The sequence below is a fragment of the Peromyscus eremicus genome, chromosome 1 (genome assembly GCF_949786415.1).
Source record: "Peromyscus eremicus chromosome 1, PerEre_H2_v1, whole genome shotgun sequence".
Taxonomy (NCBI): domain Eukaryota; kingdom Metazoa; phylum Chordata; class Mammalia; order Rodentia; family Cricetidae; genus Peromyscus; species Peromyscus eremicus.
This window is the reverse complement of record NC_081416.1, coordinates 182,586,830-182,609,475: the sequence shown is the minus strand read 5'-3', so window position 1 is coordinate 182,609,475 and position 22,646 is coordinate 182,586,830. Positions and strand designations below refer to the sequence as shown.

At 44.2% G+C, this 22,646-nt stretch overlaps 1 protein-coding gene and 1 pseudogene across 1 annotated transcript; both read left to right on the top strand.

Annotated features, from left to right (window-relative positions):
• LOC131903124 (leukocyte immunoglobulin-like receptor subfamily B member 3) overlaps nt 1-14,093 on the top strand; it is an 82,805-nt pseudogene extending 68,712 nt beyond the window's left edge.
• Nucleotides 14,094-15,266: 1,173 nt separating this feature from the next.
• LOC131903108 (leukocyte immunoglobulin-like receptor subfamily B member 3A) lies at nt 15,267-21,704 on the top strand. The gene is made up of 8 exons (XM_059253790.1): nt 15,267-15,300; nt 15,464-15,499; nt 15,683-15,967; nt 16,103-16,408; nt 17,390-17,602; nt 17,646-17,942; nt 18,184-18,486; nt 21,568-21,704. Exons 1-8 carry the CDS (start codon nt 15,267-15,269, stop codon nt 21,702-21,704), a joined length of 1,611 nt encoding a protein of 536 aa, XP_059109773.1.
• Nucleotides 21,705-22,646: the final 942 nt, after the last annotated feature.

Below are 22,646 nucleotides of genomic sequence, written 5' to 3'. Positions count from 1 at the left end.
AGAGTCTGTAAACTATATGTAGGCTTGAAAGAGACAAAAAAATGTGATATATACAGTTATATAAACAAATACATAGTTTTAAAAAATAAAGTCTTTAAAGAGACAGTAAAATTAACATAAAAAATAAGCCACGTAAAGATGAATATTACACAGAGAATCTGGATTGTGTTGTCTTTGGGATTTTTAACTGCAGAAAAACATTTGATCGTAAAAGATGTTGAGTTAAACCAATACATATATTTTAAAGATACCTTGACTTCAAAATTTGGATGTAAGGATGTGTTGCTTTGGAAAAGAGTCTCTGCTTTTGTTCCCACAGAAAGCCAGAGGCTATGGATTTGTTGCAGATTAAGATACATCAGGTTTGACCAGCCAAGACCCCCTGAAAGGTCTCCGATGACACCGTGGCCCAGATGATCCAACATCCAGAATGGTTTGAAGGCAACTGGCTCAGACAATACAGCCTCATGGACTATTCCATAATCCTAAAATTTTCTTTGTGTCTCCATAATATACGGGGCCCCCCTCCAGCAGGAAGTAGTAAGAGAAGCTACGCCCAAATTCCCAAATTATATGTAATTTTACTTTGTTAAGGTTAAAACCTTCCTTTTTGAAAGAAAGAAAGAAAGAAAGAAAGAAAGAAAGAAAGAAAGAAAGAAAGAAAGAAAGAAAGAAAGAAAGAAAGAAAAGGGGAAGTGCTGTGGGATGGTCTGTATGTTAAGTGTGTTGCTGATTGGTCAATAAATAAATTACTGATTGGTCAGTGGCAGGAAGTATAGGCGGGACAAGGAGGAGAAAAAAGCTGGGAAGTGGAAGGCTGAGAGAGACACTGCCAGCCACCACGATGACAAGCAGCATGTGAAGATGCCGGTAAGCCACGAGACATGTGGCAAGGTATAGATTTATAGAAATGGATTAATTTAAGCTGTAAGAACAGTTAGCAAGAAGCCTGCCACGGGCCGTACAGTTCATAAGCCATATAAGTCTCTGTGTTTACTTGGTCGGGTCTGAGCAGCTGTGGGACTGGCGGATGAGAGAGATTTGTCCTGACTGTGGGCCAGGCAGGAAAACTCTAGCTACAAGAGTCCCTGTTTCTTATCCCTAATGGACCCAGTTACATTTCTTCATAATCAGCCACAGAATTGTCTTAGGTCCAAAACATGATAGGAACTCCACTTAGCTGACAAAGCCCCACAAACTGCCCAAGCCACTTAGCTGTGACCGACACTGAAGGTCTTTTAAATAGCTGTGGACTGAAGAGAGCCACAGATGGAGTGTTACTGATTGAAACTGAGTTCTTCTTTGTGAGAGTGTGAAATAAGGGGAGACCTGCATCAGAGGATGGGAGGGGGCTGCTATAGGGTAAAAATGAACCCATTGCCCATCCTCCAAAGAAGGGTACCCAGGCATTCATCAATAGTGCCCAGAAATGATCTGTTCTAGGCTATTTGAGAGACTTATTGTCCAATGTCTCTTTGATGCCCAAAGATGGAGAAACTGATATCCCAGCATACTCTGGACGAAAGCTTAGACTGGGTTCTCGCGGTGTGACTTCCCCTTGGGTTCAGTGAGCAGCTAGGGAAGGGGGCACAGTTCTCTCTCTGCCCCCAATGGAGCTGCTGAACATTCTATCCTAGAAGATGAGTCCAGCAGGTATTGTCAGAAGTCTACACTTCACACATAAGGAGCCACTGCAGGATTCCAGATGGTCATAAACCTAATAAATGTTCAAAATTCCTGGAGGGAGAAAGTTGTGGAGCAGAGTGATGGGAGTGGCCAAGTGATAAGAGACACAGAAACACAAGTCCTCAGAGGCTGGCATGGTGAGATTTCAGCCGAGAGAATGTAGAAAGTTGTTTGAACACCCTTCTCTCTCATGCAGCTCTCTATACAGCCTTCTCTGTCAGTGCAGCCAGGCCTGATGGTGTCCTTAGGAGAAGACAGGAGCTTGCTCTTTCCATCATGAATCTGGGTGGAAATTTTCTTCCTGTCTAAGGATGGACTAAAAATGCTGAAATAATTATTAGCAGAAAACACACCAAGACATGTGAATGGAATGATAGACATGATCCAAATGAGCTAACTCCAGAATTCAAGGTTGGGTTTAAAATGTAAAATTTCCACTCGTGTGTGTGTGTGTGTGTGTGTGTGTGTGTGTGTGTGTGTGTGTGCATGTGTGGCAGGGTGTGGATGTATATGCTTCATTCACATGATGTAAATAATGGGAAGTGTGTTTCCTCAAGCTGAAAAAGAAAAAGAAATTAATTAAAAGTCAATAATCAAGACCTGAACCTACTTGGAAAAGTATAGAAAATCAATCACTGCCACAAACAAGACACAAGACATGGTATGGTTGCATTCGGAGTCACACAAACACAGCCTACATTCAAGTTCCAGCCATTTAGTTTCTGCACAGTACCGAGGTGGACTTAAGACAGAGACTCTCCCGCATTCCACCATGAACTGTTTGTGAAAAGCAACAGGAACCGTCCTTGCTGGGCAAACTCTGATGGACACACAGGTTTACAGAACTCACCCAGCAGAGTCTGTCTGGCCATTGGTCAGTAACTGTGGTCCATGTGGGGTGCTATGGATGGAGGCCATGGGTCAAAGTTGGGGAAGAATCATGGCCCTACATCCTGGGGAGTTCATATCCACCAGCAAACAAGATGCCTCTGCTGGAACTCTGCATCTGACCATCTGTGTCAGAGAGGACGGATGAGATGCCATGTGTGGCTGTCAGTCATCTGAGGCAAGTTCACCACCTGGAGCTCATCTCACCATGTCAAGTGTGGATGTTCAGTTTCTCACAGGTCCATGGAGGACACAGGGTTAAACCAGGATGAATTTTCGATTTTGCCAGAGTAGGGGAACCAGCTTCTGGTGAACTGCCTGACTTTTGCTTACACCAGCCTTTTTTTATTGTTATACAATTTACACCTTAGCAAGTCAATTTCCCCACACCAAAACCTCTTATCTGAAGCTTCCCAGAGAAGACAAATGCCAAAGCAATTCTCAGGCCCAGGATGTCTCAGTTTTCTGATACCTACTACAACCAAGTCATGTGTAGGTTTGAACCTTTCAGGAAGAACTCAGATAAGATTTACATACTTCAAACAGAGGGTATCCAACACAAAAGATAACAATCACAAATGTCAGAGCAAAGCCCAATGCTAACACTTCAGAATACAGGCCAGCTACAAGGCTCTGCAGGAACTCCTGCTACTCAACCAGGAGAGGGCAGCATATCTTCTCACTGACAGAGATGCCTGTGGGGAGGTTTGTGTGAATGAGCTCACAACACTCAGTGAAACCATGACTGGTTCAAATGGCATGGCCCATCACTTGTTCTCAGGTCAGGAAAGACAGCTGCCCATGAAATCAATAGGAAAGTGACACTGTATCTGTGAGACACACCGGACATGACAACTCACAGGGTGCAAAAGATGCAGGTGCTAGGATAGGAATATCGCTTAGAAATGGATGTAATGAAATATTTGGGACATATCCCTTGTGTGGGATCTTTATAGTAAATATATTTTCATTATTTTTTTAAGATAATTACACCCGTAAAATGCATTTGATCATGTTCACCATATACTCTAGGGGAATTTTTTTCCCTTTTATGTGATAGGGCCTGATATAACCCAAGTTGACCCCAAACACATTGTATAATAAGAGTTTCCTTAAACTACCAGTACTCTTAGCTCTAACTCCTGAATGATGAAGTCAAAAGACATGAGCCACAATATCATATTTATTTACTGGGGATCTAAGAATGTCACACAAGTACTCTACCAACTGAGCCTTTTTCTGATTTAGTAAAGGACATACATAGGCAGACTTTCAAGATGGTAATTATTCATATTGACATTGATACGAAGAGGAAATTAAGGATGTCCTTTGGGCTCAGCAAAAAAAAAGGAAAATACTCAGTGACCTCTATCTCATTCTCCATGTGAGAAACAGGACATGTGTGTGTCCTGGACCCATTTTTTGAAGTGATGCTAAGTTTGATAATTTTCCGCATGTGACACATTCCTAGCATGGGATCATTACTGAAGAGTAGTTTGAAATATAAACTCTTTATCTGGGCACTGCAACAGGGTTGAAAATCTGAGTTCACCTTGGTTGTGATGATATCTACAAGTCTACAAGCCCAATGTAAGCTCAATGCAGAACAAATACAGTATGGGGATGGGAGATGGACACCAAATGCCACTCACAGATAAATAGCAATTGGCATTTGATATCTACTGGGAGAAGAAGAGTCAGTTTTCTTTAATGGTGTGGACCCTGGTAATATGCCAAGAATATGGGAAGCACAAATTGAGCTGCATGGGAGGAAGAGAACAGAAAGTTAGGTGTGTAACAAAGGGCAGTGGATATTTAACAACTAGCAGGTCACAGAAGGAATCAAAAAGAAAATCAGGTCTGTGAGGAAGGAACCAGCAAGTGAGGGTGAGGGAGAAGGGAAGACGTGGGAGGATGCATTCCATCAAAACACAATACACATTGATATGATATTTTCAAACAATTAAAAAATTAAAACCTAAAATGGATTATTAATGCAATATAGAAACAAAGTGTATTGTAATGTAATATTTTCACAATAAATTATTTTAAAATATGTCAAAAATTAAACTTTATGGCCAGGTTTGGTGGTCCACACCTTTAATCTAAACACTTGGGAAGCAGAGGCAGGAGGATTTCTGTGATTTCCCACTCATACTGGTCTACATAACTAGCTCTAGGACAGCCAGGATTCCACAGAGAGATCCTGTCTTGTATCAGCAACAAAAATAATTAAACCCATAAGTTTAAAAAAAGATAGCAGATAAAAATTTTTAAGATCAGAAATTGAAAATTTCAGGATAAATTAGATGTGGCTCAGGGGTGGAGTATGGCTCAGGAGTAGGAGAACACCGGAGGTCATGCCATCAATGTCTAGCTCCAAAAGTAAAAGGAAATAAAATATTTTTACTGAATTCTCTTTCTCTTCATCTAGGTTGCCAACAAATACCAACATGCAGATCATTGGCAAAGCCCTGAAGGGGAAGACCATCACCGTTGACGTTGAGCCCAGTCACTCCATGGAGAATGGCAAGGCCAAGATCCATGACAAGGGAGGCATCCCACCTGACCAGCAGATAGAGCATGGCTGCACCCTAGCCAATGGCAAAGTCCAGAAAGAGTCCAACTCTGCACCTATGGCATCATAGAGCCATCCCTTTCCCTGTTTCTGCAGAAGTACTACTGTGACAAGGCCATGCACCGCTGCCCAAGTGCTGCCCACACCTGCACCCTTGTGCAGTCAAATGCCTCTAGAAGAATGGTGGCCACATCCACAGCCTGTGTCCCAAGAAAGTCAAATAAAATGGGTACTTGTTTGGCTTAGGATGCCTGAGATCTGGTGATTTTTTTTTTTTACTGAAGCAGAAGGACAAAGAAGGGATGATGCTAAGATTGGACCTAGTGACACAGACCAGTGTGTAAGTGCTGCTGCCAACCTTCAACCCTGACTCTGATCCATACTGTGTAATGAGAAAACTGCCTTCTGTACTTGTCCTCTGACCTTCCTGTGTGTGCTGTGGCACATGTGAATGTACACACATAAAGAAAAAGTAAGTATGATTTAAAGGAAATAAGTGTAAATAATGAATAAGTGTAATTTAAAGTTGTAATGGAAAGTACACACATCAAAAAGAACAAACAACCAGAAATAGAGGTGCACATTTATAACCCAGCACTTGCTTGAGACTATGAGGAAGAGGATTATACATTTTATTCCATAAAGATGTACACAGCGAGACCCTTCACACAAACCTTCAAACATTTTAAATATGTGTAAATATTTCAAATAAATAGTGAAAAGGAATAAAGCAAACTCATACACAAATTTATATAGGTTTTTTAGAGACAGGATTTCTCTGTGTAGTTTTGGTATCTGTCCTGTATCTCACTCTATAGACCCGGGTGGCCTCGATTTTACAGAGATCTACCTGTCTCTGCCTCCTGAGTGCTGGAATTAAAGGCATGTGCCACCACCACCTGACTAAATTTATATTTCTTATGTGTAATAGTCATACATGACAGATACCACCTGGCCCTGACAAAGATTAGGACAAAATGAGACAGAAAATTATGGGGTTATGGAAATGTCATCCATCAAAGAATTGATTGCGGAGTCTACTACCTGACACAGCCACACCCTTGGGTAAGTCAGAGCCTGGCGCCTGAGGAGGGCAGTTCCCCTTCCTGTGGGGCTGCTCCAGTACAACCATGTCATGGGGAGTGTCCAGCCTCCAGAGACCACACCCTGTGTCTCCTGTACCTCCAGACAGTCTCTGTAGCTCTGCCCATGAGCACAGTTGCAGCCTCCAGGAAGAGATGCCATGACCTTCACCGTCACAGCCCTGCTCTGTCTGGGTGAGATATGAAGATGGGTAGGGGATACTGTGGTCTAGGGTTGATGCTGCCCCACAGCCCAGCACTGGCCCATCAGGAAACCCCAGGGTCTCAGGAGGTTCTGCATTGCTTTCCCACTACATCCCTGTTCAAGCTCAATCATTCCCTTAAGCTGTCATTCCCTATCCCCTACCCTCCACTGCCCACCCTCATCCCTAGTTTTCTCTGAGGTCACCAGAGAACTGGACAGGGCTGACAGGGCTGAAGAAGAATCCTACAAAGAAGAAAGCATTGTGTTATGTATACTCATATAGCCCACCTTGTCCCCATGTCTCTTGCTCAATGAGAGAGAAACACCCATGAGAATAGACACCTTTAATGAAATTAGGAACTTGTTCTGGGAACCTAATACGTCCTCTTACCTGTCAGCACCAACTCCATAGTATCACTGTTCTCAGGCCAAGAAGGAGTCTTCTAAGAGAAACAGGGATATTGCCTCACATTGGGATCATTTAATAAACAGGATGAGGAACTCATCCTTCTATCAAAGCATCATTTGCATTGCTCTATGCCAGAATATAGGCTTTTATTTTGTAAAGAGAATTCCAGAAAACTGAGGATCACTCACATGAGATAGTCACGTGTCTCACTTGGGAAACCACAGATCCTGGCTCAGCCCTGAGGTCAGGCATTGGGAGGGTCCCCACATGAAAATCAACTGCTCTGTCATAGGACATCAGGCTTCAGATTCTGAAACTCTGACCCCAGGATGCTTTTCAGTTTCACAGCATCAACTAACATCTGCCATTCTCCATTCCTGCTCTCAAGAGATGATCCTTTGTCCTTAGTGAGTAGGGGAGATCAGGCAGCACAGACATGCCAACATGGAAGCACTGGGTTCCTGAGGCTGAGACTCATTCCTAGAAGACAGTTAGCTCCCTGTGAGAGATTTCTTCCTGATGACTGAGTAGGCCCTCTCTTCCACAACACCATCAGAGCTCCTGAGGTATCCTGATAGAACAGTGCCTGGCTGTGGAAAGTAAAACCCCACCTCCACAGTGGTATGTGTTCTCACCATCTTCACATCTTAACAGGCCAGAAAAAAGCTGAGAGAATGGTAGTCATGGCACCTCCTCCTGTGGCTACAACATGGCAAATGGTTGGGGACAGAGCCTACACAAATGGGAAGACACACAGGATGTGGCCTTTAGATGGTGATATCTCATTTGTATCACAATGCTGTCATTTCATCAGCTTCACAGGAAGAGGAATTGCCCTCTTCAGTCAACTGGCTTTAGTTTCCAAAATACTTCAGCTCAAGCAGGATCTAGATTGTTTCTTTTTAGAAAAATAAATCCCATGAAGCCCATGCTGTTCTCCAACTCATGATCCTGATCCTTCAGCCTCCTGTGTGCTGGGATTATAGGTCAGTGTAGATGTAACCAACCTTTAGGCTATCATAGGCCCCTAAAAAGCCCTATATAAGCCTGTTCAGTTGGCAGCTGTCCTTCTCCACCCTGGCAGAGGCAGCCATACTCCTAGATTCCTCCTTCCCAAATAAATCTCTGGAAAGAGTTTTGAGTGAAGACCTTCTTTCACCAGTGTGGAGCCAAATCTCTGCTGAGAAGCTCCCTTAGGAGAGAGGAGCAGAAGTGAAAACTTTTCACCAAAGCAGACTGCGACATTTCTGCAGGGGTTTTCCCCTAAGCAGAGTGAAACAGAAGAAGTAACAACTTGGGTTGGAGCTGAGACCTCTGCTGGGAAACTTTATTAGGGAAGCAGAGCAGAACTCAGCTATATCAGCACTCTCTCAGAGAGAAGCAGGATTGCCACATCCTGCAGGGAGACCATCCCCCACCAGAACCCAGCTTCAAGCACAGCCTCATTTCCCAACAAGTCAGGATACCTTTCTCCTCATCGCTGTTGGTATTCAGGATACCTTCCTTCACAGCTGTAGGTATAGCTTGACTTCCCCATAAGTCAGGACACCTTTCTCTCCAGAGCTGAACACTTGCAGCTACAGACCGACTTCCCAACAAGTCAGGATACCTTTCCCTCTGGAGCTGTAACACTTGCAGCTATAGCCTGACTTGCAACATTCAGAATATCTTTCTCTCTGGAAGTGTAACACTTGCAGCAGCAGATTATTTGATGGTAACTTTCTACCTAGTCATGCTCAGAATCTCTACAATGAACAGGCACACACTGCTACTCCTCTCAAAATTCACTGAGTATGGAGGCCCAAGTGAGCTCTGGAGGGCCATGTGGATGGGTGCCCACAGCATGAGATACTTCTTTCTAAAGGACTGTGTCTGCAGAGGACATGTGCTTCCTAAACAATCAGACTTCCCAGGGATCTCAGCAGTCTGACCTCCAGCTTGGGGAGATTTCAGGGACAACCCAAATGTAAGGGTGGGGCTTCATCCTCAGAGTCTCTTAAAAAGAAAAACACTTGCTGTTCAGGTAGAGTCTGTAAACTATATGTAGGCTTGAAAGAGACAAAAAAATGTGATATATACAGTTATATAAACAAATACATAGTTTTAAAAAATAAAGTCTTTAAAGAGACAGTAAAATTAACATAAAAAATAAGCCACGTAAAGATGAATATTACACAGAGAATCTGGATTGTGTTGTCTTTGGGATTTTTAACTGCAGAAAAACATTTGATCGTAAAAGATGTTGAGTTAAACCAATACATATATTTTAAAGATACCTTGACTTCAAAATTTGGATGTAAGGATGTGTTGCTTTGGAAAAGAGTCTCTGCTTTTGTTCCCACAGAAAGCCAGAGGCTATGGATTTGTTGCAGATTAAGATACATCAGGTTTGACCAGCCAAGACCCCCTGAAAGGTCTCCGATGACACCGTGGCCCAGATGATCCAACATCCAGAATGGTTTGAAGGCAACTGGCTCAGACAATACAGCCTCATGGACTATTCCATAATCCTAAAATTTTCTTTGTGTCTCCATAATATACGGGGCCCCCCTCCAGCAGGAAGTAGTAAGAGAAGCTACGCCCAAATTCCCAAATTATATGTAATTTTACTTTGTTAAGGTTAAAACCTTCCTTTTTGAAAGAAAGAAAGAAAGAAAGAAAGAAAGAAAGAAAGAAAGAAAGAAAGAAAGAAAGAAAGAAAGAAAGAAAGAAAAGGGGAAGTGCTGTGGGATGGTCTGTATGTTAAGTGTGTTGCTGATTGGTCAATAAATAAATTACTGATTGGTCAGTGGCAGGAAGTATAGGCGGGACAAGGAGGAGAAAAAAGCTGGGAAGTGGAAGGCTGAGAGAGACACTGCCAGCCACCACGATGACAAGCAGCATGTGAAGATGCCGGTAAGCCACGAGACATGTGGCAAGGTATAGATTTATAGAAATGGATTAATTTAAGCTGTAAGAACAGTTAGCAAGAAGCCTGCCACGGGCCGTACAGTTCATAAGCCATATAAGTCTCTGTGTTTACTTGGTCGGGTCTGAGCAGCTGTGGGACTGGCGGATGAGAGAGATTTGTCCTGACTGTGGGCCAGGCAGGAAAACTCTAGCTACAAGAGTCCCTGTTTCTTATCCCTAATGGACCCAGTTACATTTCTTCATAATCAGCCACAGAATTGTCTTAGGTCCAAAACATGATAGGAACTCCACTTAGCTGACAAAGCCCCACAAACTGCCCAAGCCACTTAGCTGTGACCGACACTGAAGGTCTTTTAAATAGCTGTGGACTGAAGAGAGCCACAGATGGAGTGTTACTGATTGAAACTGAGTTCTTCTTTGTGAGAGTGTGAAATAAGGGGAGACCTGCATCAGAGGATGGGAGGGGGCTGCTATAGGGTAAAAATGAACCCATTGCCCATCCTCCAAAGAAGGGTACCCAGGCATTCATCAATAGTGCCCAGAAATGATCTGTTCTAGGCTATTTGAGAGACTTATTGTCCAATGTCTCTTTGATGCCCAAAGATGGAGAAACTGATATCCCAGCATACTCTGGACGAAAGCTTAGACTGGGTTCTCGCGGTGTGACTTCCCCTTGGGTTCAGTGAGCAGCTAGGGAAGGGGGCACAGTTCTCTCTCTGCCCCCAATGGAGCTGCTGAACATTCTATCCTAGAAGATGAGTCCAGCAGGTATTGTCAGAAGTCTACACTTCACACATAAGGAGCCACTGCAGGATTCCAGATGGTCATAAACCTAATAAATGTTCAAAATTCCTGGAGGGAGAAAGTTGTGGAGCAGAGTGATGGGAGTGGCCAAGTGATAAGAGACACAGAAACACAAGTCCTCAGAGGCTGGCATGGTGAGATTTCAGCCGAGAGAATGTAGAAAGTTGTTTGAACACCCTTCTCTCTCATGCAGCTCTCTATACAGCCTTCTCTGTCAGTGCAGCCAGGCCTGATGGTGTCCTTAGGAGAAGACAGGAGCTTGCTCTTTCCATCATGAATCTGGGTGGAAATTTTCTTCCTGTCTAAGGATGGACTAAAAATGCTGAAATAATTATTAGCAGAAAACACACCAAGACATGTGAATGGAATGATAGACATGATCCAAATGAGCTAACTCCAGAATTCAAGGTTGGGTTTAAAATGTAAAATTTCCACTCGTGTGTGTGTGTGTGTGTGTGTGTGTGTGTGTGTGTGTGTGTGCATGTGTGGCAGGGTGTGGATGTATATGCTTCATTCACATGATGTAAATAATGGGAAGTGTGTTTCCTCAAGCTGAAAAAGAAAAAGAAATTAATTAAAAGTCAATAATCAAGACCTGAACCTACTTGGAAAAGTATAGAAAATCAATCACTGCCACAAACAAGACACAAGACATGGTATGGTTGCATTCGGAGTCACACAAACACAGCCTACATTCAAGTTCCAGCCATTTAGTTTCTGCACAGTACCGAGGTGGACTTAAGACAGAGACTCTCCCGCATTCCACCATGAACTGTTTGTGAAAAGCAACAGGAACCGTCCTTGCTGGGCAAACTCTGATGGACACACAGGTTTACAGAACTCACCCAGCAGAGTCTGTCTGGCCATTGGTCAGTAACTGTGGTCCATGTGGGGTGCTATGGATGGAGGCCATGGGTCAAAGTTGGGGAAGAATCATGGCCCTACATCCTGGGGAGTTCATATCCACCAGCAAACAAGATGCCTCTGCTGGAACTCTGCATCTGACCATCTGTGTCAGAGAGGACGGATGAGATGCCATGTGTGGCTGTCAGTCATCTGAGGCAAGTTCACCACCTGGAGCTCATCTCACCATGTCAAGTGTGGATGTTCAGTTTCTCACAGGTCCATGGAGGACACAGGGTTAAACCAGGATGAATTTTCGATTTTGCCAGAGTAGGGGAACCAGCTTCTGGTGAACTGCCTGACTTTTGCTTACACCAGCCTTTTTTTATTGTTATACAATTTACACCTTAGCAAGTCAATTTCCCCACACCAAAACCTCTTATCTGAAGCTTCCCAGAGAAGACAAATGCCAAAGCAATTCTCAGGCCCAGGATGTCTCAGTTTTCTGATACCTACTACAACCAAGTCATGTGTAGGTTTGAACCTTTCAGGAAGAACTCAGATAAGATTTACATACTTCAAACAGAGGGTATCCAACACAAAAGATAACAATCACAAATGTCAGAGCAAAGCCCAATGCTAACACTTCAGAATACAGGCCAGCTACAAGGCTCTGCAGGAACTCCTGCTACTCAACCAGGAGAGGGCAGCATATCTTCTCACTGACAGAGATGCCTGTGGGGAGGTTTGTGTGAATGAGCTCACAACACTCAGTGAAACCATGACTGGTTCAAATGGCATGGCCCATCACTTGTTCTCAGGTCAGGAAAGACAGCTGCCCATGAAATCAATAGGAAAGTGACACTGTATCTGTGAGACACACCGGACATGACAACTCACAGGGTGCAAAAGATGCAGGTGCTAGGATAGGAATATCGCTTAGAAATGGATGTAATGAAATATTTGGGACATATCCCTTGTGTGGGATCTTTATAGTAAATATATTTTCATTATTTTTTTAAGATAATTACACCCGTAAAATGCATTTGATCATGTTCACCATATACTCTAGGGGAATTTTTTTCCCTTTTATGTGATAGGGCCTGATATAACCCAAGTTGACCCCAAACACATTGTATAATAAGAGTTTCCTTAAACTACCAGTACTCTTAGCTCTAACTCCTGAATGATGAAGTCAAAAGACATGAGCCACAATATCATATTTATTTACTGGGGATCTAAGAATGTCACACAAGTACTCTACCAACTGAGCCTTTTTCTGATTTAGTAAAGGACATACATAGGCAGACTTTCAAGATGGTAATTATTCATATTGACATTGATACGAAGAGGAAATTAAGGATGTCCTTTGGGCTCAGCAAAAAAAAAGGAAAATACTCAGTGACCTCTATCTCATTCTCCATGTGAGAAACAGGACATGTGTGTGTCCTGGACCCATTTTTTGAAGTGATGCTAAGTTTGATAATTTTCCGCATGTGACACATTCCTAGCATGGGATCATTACTGAAGAGTAGTTTGAAATATAAACTCTTTATCTGGGCACTGCAACAGGGTTGAAAATCTGAGTTCACCTTGGTTGTGATGATATCTACAAGTCTACAAGCCCAATGTAAGCTCAATGCAGAACAAATACAGTATGGGGATGGGAGATGGACACCAAATGCCACTCACAGATAAATAGCAATTGGCATTTGATATCTACTGGGAGAAGAAGAGTCAGTTTTCTTTAATGGTGTGGACCCTGGTAATATGCCAAGAATATGGGAAGCACAAATTGAGCTGCATGGGAGGAAGAGAACAGAAAGTTAGGTGTGTAACAAAGGGCAGTGGATATTTAACAACTAGCAGGTCACAGAAGGAATCAAAAAGAAAATCAGGTCTGTGAGGAAGGAACCAGCAAGTGAGGGTGAGGGAGAAGGGAAGACGTGGGAGGATGCATTCCATCAAAACACAATACACATTGATATGATATTTTCAAACAATTAAAAAATTAAAACCTAAAATGGATTATTAATGCAATATAGAAACAAAGTGTATTGTAATGTAATATTTTCACAATAAATTATTTTAAAATATGTCAAAAATTAAACTTTATGGCCAGGTTTGGTGGTCCACACCTTTAATCTAAACACTTGGGAAGCAGAGGCAGGAGGATTTCTGTGATTTCCCACTCATACTGGTCTACATAACTAGCTCTAGGACAGCCAGGATTCCACAGAGAGATCCTGTCTTGTATCAGCAACAAAAATAATTAAACCCATAAGTTTAAAAAAAGATAGCAGATAAAAATTTTTAAGATCAGAAATTGAAAATTTCAGGATAAATTAGATGTGGCTCAGGGGTGGAGTATGGCTCAGGAGTAGGAGAACACCGGAGGTCATGCCATCAATGTCTAGCTCCAAAAGTAAAAGGAAATAAAATATTTTTACTGAATTCTCTTTCTCTTCATCTAGGTTGCCAACAAATACCAACATGCAGATCATTGGCAAAGCCCTGAAGGGGAAGACCATCACCGTTGACGTTGAGCCCAGTCACTCCATGGAGAATGGCAAGGCCAAGATCCATGACAAGGGAGGCATCCCACCTGACCAGCAGATAGAGCATGGCTGCACCCTAGCCAATGGCAAAGTCCAGAAAGAGTCCAACTCTGCACCTATGGCATCATAGAGCCATCCCTTTCCCTGTTTCTGCAGAAGTACTACTGTGACAAGGCCATGCACCGCTGCCCAAGTGCTGCCCACACCTGCACCCTTGTGCAGTCAAATGCCTCTAGAAGAATGGTGGCCACATCCACAGCCTGTGTCCCAAGAAAGTCAAATAAAATGGGTACTTGTTTGGCTTAGGATGCCTGAGATCTGGTGATTTTTTTTTTTTACTGAAGCAGAAGGACAAAGAAGGGATGATGCTAAGATTGGACCTAGTGACACAGACCAGTGTGTAAGTGCTGCTGCCAACCTTCAACCCTGACTCTGATCCATACTGTGTAATGAGAAAACTGCCTTCTGTACTTGTCCTCTGACCTTCCTGTGTGTGCTGTGGCACATGTGAATGTACACACATAAAGAAAAAGTAAGTATGATTTAAAGGAAATAAGTGTAAATAATGAATAAGTGTAATTTAAAGTTGTAATGGAAAGTACACACATCAAAAAGAACAAACAACCAGAAATAGAGGTGCACATTTATAACCCAGCACTTGCTTGAGACTATGAGGAAGAGGATTATACATTTTATTCCATAAAGATGTACACAGCGAGACCCTTCACACAAACCTTCAAACATTTTAAATATGTGTAAATATTTCAAATAAATAGTGAAAAGGAATAAAGCAAACTCATACACAAATTTATATAGGTTTTTTAGAGACAGGATTTCTCTGTGTAGTTTTGGTATCTGTCCTGTATCTCACTCTATAGACCCGGGTGGCCTCGATTTTACAGAGATCTACCTGTCTCTGCCTCCTGAGTGCTGGAATTAAAGGCATGTGCCACCACCACCTGACTAAATTTATATTTCTTATGTGTAATAGTCATACATGACAGATACCACCTGGCCCTGACAAAGATTAGGACAAAATGAGACAGAAAATTATGGGGTTATGGAAATGTCATCCATCAAAGAATTGATTGCGGAGTCTACTACCTGACACAGCCACACCCTTGGGTAAGTCAGAGCCTGGCGCCTGAGGAGGGCAGTTCCCCTTCCTGTGGGGCTGCTCCAGTACAACCATGTCATGGGGAGTGTCCAGCCTCCAGAGACCACACCCTGTGTCTCCTGTACCTCCAGACAGTCTCTGTAGCTCTGCCCATGAGCACAGTTGCAGCCTCCAGGAAGAGATGCCATGACCTTCACCGTCACAGCCCTGCTCTGTCTGGGTGAGATATGAAGATGGGTAGGGGATACTGTGGTCTAGGGTTGATGCTGCCCCACAGCCCAGCACTGGCCCATCAGGAAACCCCAGGGTCTCAGGAGGTTCTGCAGAGGGAAGTACCTGCTCAAGCTTCAGGGGGAAATCTCTCACAGGGAACTCTCTTCCAGGACTGACTCTGGGCCTCAGGACCCCAGTGCTGGCAGGTAAGTGAGTGTCTGCAGCTGTCCTGACCTTCACTTCTCATCATTCCTGCAGCCATGCCTGGGCAGTGAGGATGGAAAACAAAACGTGTGTGCTGACCCTGGAGATGGCGGTAGGGTTGGGGTTGGAGGCTGCAATCTGAGGGTAGCAGCTGTCCTGGATATCAGCTGCTCTTTTCATTGCAGGGGCCCTCCCTAAGCCTATCCTCAAGGTACAGCCAGACTCAGTGGTCTACAAGCAGACTACAGTGACCTTCATGTGTGTGGAGACCACAGGAGCCAAAAAGTACCATCTGTATAAAGATGGAAAACAACTTTTAAGGCACAGAGAGATTCTACAGAATCCTAAAAACAAGGCTGAATTCTCAATCTCAAAAGTAAAAGACAATCATGCAGGACGTTATCAATGTCGCTATCAAACTCATGATGAATGGTCAGAGTTCAGTGACTCCCTGGAGCTGATGGTGACAGGTGAGAAGACACACAGGGTCCCCAGCCTCAGCCTTGACTGTCAAGAAGTGGGTCTGTTCACAGGACTAACCCCACCTAGAGCCAAGCAGGATAATGAGATCTGATAGATTTAACCAATTTCTCCTTCTCTCCTAGGAGCACACAGTAAACCCAGCCTGTCAGCCCAGCCCAGCCCTGTCGTGTCTGAGGCAGGAAATGTAACCCTCCAGTGTGTCTCAAAACAACGATACCACAGGTTCATTCTGACTGGGAAAGGAACACGGAATATCTCCCAAATGCTGGATTCAGAGTATAACTACTCTACTCAGTACTACAAGGCCCTGTACTCTGTGGGCCCTGTGACCTCCAGCCAGAGGTGGACATTCAGATGCTATAGCAATTACCTGAGAAGCCCGTTGGTATGGTCAGAACCTAGTGACCCTCTGGAGCTCCTGTTCTCAGGTGAGGAACCTCAGCCTTTGCCTAGAATGATGCTGAAATGATACAGATGCTCAGAGAGGCCTTGGTGTGTGGTGTGTGACATGTGTGAGCAGGCAGGGCTCCTTAGCCCATTGATGCATAGCATGGGAGAGAGAGGGACACAAGATACATAATCCAAAACAGAGAGTGACAGCGAAGCACAGAAGGTCCAGGACAGAGATGAATCCTTATGGGGCCTTCTGTTACTCTGGATCAGCTCATGTACCGTCCACAACAGCTCATGGAACCCCATAGAAGAGAGGGAGGAAGGTTTGTAGGAGCCAGAATGGTTGAGGACACCAGGAGAATCCACTAAGCAGGGATCATGAGGGCTCACAGAGTTGAAGCAGCAGCCATGGAGCCTGCATGGGTCTGCTCTAGGCCCTCTGCACACATGCTGTGGTGGTTTACCCTGGGTTCTATTTTGTTTTGTTTTGTTTTGTTTTGTTTTGTTTTGTTTTTTAGAGTTTCACTGTGTAGCTCTGTCTCTCCTGGATCTCATTCTGTAGACCAGGCTGGCCTTGAACTCACAGAGATCACCCTGCTTCTGTCTCCTGAGTGCTGGGATTGAAGGCGTGTGCCACCACGGCCTGGCTAGCTTGGGGTTTTTTGTTAGATTCATAGCAATGGGAATGGGGAAATCTCTGAATCCTTTGCTGCATATGGGATATTTTTCCTCCTATGGGATTGACTTATGCAGCGATTACATGAGGGGGTGTGACTAGTCTTATTGAATGTTGTTATGCCATGTTTGGTTAATATTACTGAGAAGCCTCTTCTCCTCCAAAGGGAAACGGAGGAGCAGTGGATTTGGGGCAGAGAGGGGAGACAAGGAGGCTGCTGTCAGGATGTACTGTGTGACAGAAGAATAAATTATCAATAAATAAATGTGCAACCCACAAGTGAGACTTTTTCCAAGCCATTGTCAGACACACCCACCTCCTCTATCCTACTTCCTTGCAGGGATCCTCCACAAACCCACCATCAAGGCTGAGCCAGGCTCTGTGGTTACCCCAGGAAGTCCCATAACCATTGGGTGTCAGGAGGATGCAGAAATATGTGTTCTGCATAAAGAAGGAAGCCAAAATAATCCCTGGGGCACACAGACCCGAGAGAAGCCTGAGAACAAGGCCAAGTTCTCCATCCCTTTTGTGACACAGCAACATGGAGGACAATAAAAACCAGCTCCTCAGTCACTAGCCTGTCACCATCCCTCTAGGCCTCTCCAAGAAGCCCTCTGTGCTGACTCACCAAGGACATATCCTGGACCCTGGAAAGAGCCTCACCCTGCAGTGTTGTTCTGACACCAACTATGACAGATTTGCTCTATACAAATTAGGAGGAGGTAACTTCACCCAGAATGGTGTCAAGTGGACCCAGGATGGCTTCTCCTTGGCCAACTTCACACTGGGTTCTGTGACCCCCTTTACTGGAGGCCAATACAGATGCTATGGTGCACAAAACTTCTCCTCTGAGTGGTCAGCCTCCAGTGACCCCCTGGACATCCTGATCACAGGTGAGGAACTAAATAGAATCTCTCAAGTACGTAACCTCTACTTGGGCTCACAAGGGGGAGTTAAGGGGGTGATGGCTGGGATGAGGGACAATCTTATTCAGAAACAGATATAGAGGCAGGAGAACAGGAGAGGGGCTAAGTCAGAGAAAAGAGACAGATTCCCAGGTGCTCAGGGCAGACCCAGGTGAAGTGTCAGCTCAGAACAATGAAGGCAGCCTCTCATTCTCCGTCTTCTCTTTAGGACAGCTTCCCTTCAGTCCTTCCCTCTCAGTGAAGCCTAACTCCACAGTACACCCTGGAGACAACGTGACCCTGCTGTGTCAGTCAACATACAAGGTGGACACTTTCATTCTGTCCAAGGAGGGAGCAGCCCACCAACCCCAGCGACTAAAATCAAAGTCTGAAGCTTGGTATTTCCAGGCAGAATTCTCCATGAATGCTGTGACCTCTGACCTCTCAGGCACCTACAGGTGCTATGGATCTCACAACTCATCTCCCTATCTGCTGACACAAGCCAGTGCCCCTGTGGAGCTCACTGTCTCAGGTGAGGTGATCCTGAACTCTCAGGGTGACTTAAAGTCCAAACACTAGGAGAGCCCTTGACTTGGATGGGATTAAAGGGACAACAGGAAGGTTAGTCAAAAGGCCCTTTTCCTGACAAAGAAGTGGATGCCAGCAGCAGATTCTAGTAATGTCCACTCCACCCTCTATTGCAGTCTAGGTTTGGGGTAGACAGCATGAGAATTATGTGGAGATTTCAGGGAAGATGTAGAAGAGAGAGCAGAGGCAGGTTCCTGGGTTAGCATCGAAACCTCACCCTCCTCATGTAATTTTTCCTAAATCCAAGCTGAGCCTCCAGCACTTCAGCCTCAAGGCCTATGCCAACAGCTGGTGAGATCAGGCACCTCAGTGCAAGGAGTATGCTCTATTCCCAGGCTGCCTGGCAGTTTTTAGCCCAGAAAAACCCTCATTTCTCTGTCACTTCAGCTTGGGAGTGTGGGAAGCCAGCAGAGATCCCAGAAGCTCAGGGTTTAGTTTGTGCTACAGAAGGTGGCTTCCAGAGAGAGATGTTTAGGCTCAGCATGGAGGATTGGACAGCTGGGTAAGGTGGAGAACAGGAAACCCAGACACTCACCTCCCCCATCCAGCCACTAAGGTGGTGAGAACACACTCCTCAGCTGCATGGAGTCAGGCACCAGAGGCTATGTAAAAACTCTGTTGTCATGTGGTGTTCGGGTGGACAACAGCTAGTTATCGGCTTGATACAGCTGCTTCTAGAGATGCTGATTTGGACAAATGCTTCTGTTTCTGGACTGCTGATAATCTTAGTATAAAAGGGAGAAGTGTGGTCCACACCTTTAAATTTCTTTCAATGTTGTCCTTGGTTGTGACTTCTTCTGACAGAAGAATCATCCAGAACTTGATTCTGTGGTGGATCTGTCCCACAGTGATAGAGACATGTGCAAGGGTGAGGCACAGGGCCATGACAGGGAATTCAGGTTTCTTCTGTCCATATCATGGGGCATAGATCTAGTATTCTCTGTGAGTTCTGTGACCTCCACTCTCAGTGGCATCAGTAGGTGCTCTGGAGACCTCGACTCATCTCTTTATCTGTTGTCATGTGTCATTGCCATTGTGGACAGCTCTTGGTCGCAAGTAAGGTTATCCAGAGCATTCTGAGCTGAAGGGGTTATGCATCATTCTCCATTTACAACAATTATTAGTTGGATTGGGTTGTGAGTGCTGTAGGGGACCAGTCAGATAGATACTCACTTTCACGATAATGGAGGCCAACATGGATATTTCTAGGTGTGCTCACTACAGTCCCTGCTAATGGAACCCAGAAGGTTTCAAGTAGTCTGAAAGAGCATCTTGGGGAGGCCACAGACAAAAATAGGCTTCTAAGGAGAAACTAGTCCCCAGTGACAACCTCTGTCATCACCCTCCACTTATCATTATTCACAGACTCTTTCCCTCATGTGAATCCATGGCTTTCAGTGTCTCCATGGGAAGATGTAGCCTTCTTGTAATAAATACAAATCTTGCTATACTCTCTTTCTATTCAAAACACATCCACATCTATAGCTCAAACTTACCAGACAAAATTCATCATGAGAACTTGAACATAACAATGATCACATTGAGCAAAATAAAAGCCAGCAGTCTCAATCAAAACATATTGTTTGTGAAGTCTGTAACATTTCACTTCAGGGTGAAATAGAGGAACTGAGACTGTATGGGTTCAGCTTTCTTTTGAGAGGTGACAGCTAAGAATATCCTGTGCCTGCCCTTGATGTGCTCATCTGAAAAAGAGAAGGTTTAGGGATTGGACTTCTAGGGATGATCCACCACTGACCCTTGAGTCTCCTAAAATGATTGGAGACATGCATCACTCTCTCCTTACATGAAAGTTATCCTGTTTGTATTAATAACTATTATTTATAGAGATGACTAAAGTAATGGTTAGATCCGTCAGTCTTGGGATCTATACTTAGTGTGAGCTAGCCATGATATTGGGGGAACTATTAGGTGAAACCTCAGTGGCTTACCATCTACTGCCTTTCCTGGTACACACGGGGACACACACACACACACACACACACACACACACACACGGGGGGGGGGGAGGGAGTCACTTCACACCTTCTTTTGAGAGCAGGACGGCAAAACATTCTGCATGACACTGCCCCTGCCCCACATCGTGATCATGCATTGCCCACATGATATGTGCAAGAAAAGAGATGGAGGACATTCTACATTAGAAGGACGTGCTCCTATCTGAACTGGACATAAAGAAATTTCTTGGTCAAATATGGGGAGGAATATATGGGAAAATTAGCAACAAGACACAGGTTCTTAACCTTAGCAGAAATCATACCTCATCTCTAAGACTGTAAAATTGTTTCTCCTCAACCACCACTATGTGTCCCTGGGTACTCAGAAGAGATATGGTGAATGCTGAGATCCAAGGAGAGATGGGAGTGTCTAAGTGTGACAATGGAATAAATACTCAGCAAAAACACCCATTTAGGAAATCATCCCAGACTAAGGATGTGAGTCCACACAACCTCTACAGAGTACACCAGAGACACAGACACCACACTCAGAATGGTCCTCTGACTGCTCAGTGCAGTGACTCAGGATCAATGCCTGTAATGTCTTGACAATTTATTCTACCCTGAATTTGCTGTTTGAAGCAGTGTTTTAACAGTGGTGCTGAAGTAACTAATAAGAATAAGAGAGGGAATCCAGCTATGCCAGGGAAAAGATTCATTCCAGAACTTTGTGTTCATTCCAGAACTCCATAGGATGAGAATGATGAGTATTTACAGTAAATAAGAAAGTAGAACTCAGAAGAAACAACCAGCATGCACACATCCTACTTCTCTTCTTTTGTTCTCAGGATTAGCTGAGATTATCAGTCATTCTAGAACATGCCCAAACACAAGAAAGTTGGAAGAAAAAAAAAGAGAACTCAAAGTCAGCACTGAAAACAGAGGGGCCAAGTTCTATCCAGTGAAGGCAGGGGCCCGGGTGGACATTTAGTTATCTTAGTTACATTTAGTTATCTTGAGTGTATTTTGACCATTACTAACCTCTGTAACTTCTTTGTCCACAACCACAGCCTCAGAGAACCAGGATTACACAGTGGAGAATCTCATCTGGATGGTATTTTCTGTCATGATCCTCATAGTCCTCGGGATTCTGGTCTTTGAGGCTTGGGACAGCCAGAGACAGACCCACCATGTAGCTGGGCTGTAATCAGAAGAGAAAGAAGTACATCTCTCAACATACTAAAGTATGAGAAATAAATCTTATGATCCAAGATTTCTATTAAAAAATCCAGTTCTTTTTTGAATTTTTTTTATTCATTTTACATACCAAATATAGATCCCCTCTCATCTCTCTTCCCCCTCCCCACCTTCTCCCCATGGCCAAAACCTTATCCCTGCCTCCAAAAGGCTAAGTTCTCCAGTGGGGAGACAGCTAAGCCTGGTACATTCAGTTGAGGCAGGAGGAAACCACTCCTGGATGCATCAATGGTGAGCAAATTGTCCGACCATAGGTAATGGGATCTAGAAAGCCTGCTCATGCACTGGGGATAGATCCTGATTCCATTGCCAGGGGCCCCTCAAACAGACCCAGCCTCACATCTCTCTCCCATATGCAGAAAGTCTAGTGTCATCCCATGCAGGTTCTACAGCTGTTGGTCTAATGTTTGTGAGTTCCTATGAGCTTGATTTAGTTGTCTCTGTAGATTTTTCCATCATGATCTCGACACCCCTTATTCGTATAATCCCTCTTCCCTCTCTTCAACTGGACTCCCAGAGCTTAGCCTGGTTCTTGGTTGTGGATCTCTGCATCTGCTTCCATCAGTTACTGGAGGAAGGCTCTATGATGACAGTTAGGGTATTCACCAATCTGCTTACCAGTGTAGGCCAGTTCAGGCACCCTCACCACTATTGCTAGTAGTCTAAGCTGGGGTCATCCTTGTAGATTCCTGGGAATTTCCCTAGTACCAGGTTTCTCCTTTACTTCATAATGTCTCCCTATATCAAAATATCTCTTTCATTGCTCTCCCACTCTGTCTCTCCCTAGCTCAACCATCTCATTCCCTCATGTTCTCACCCCCATCCCCACCCTTCTATTGCCCCCACCATCACCAGTTTGCTCATGGAGATCGCTTCTGTTTCCCCTTCCCAG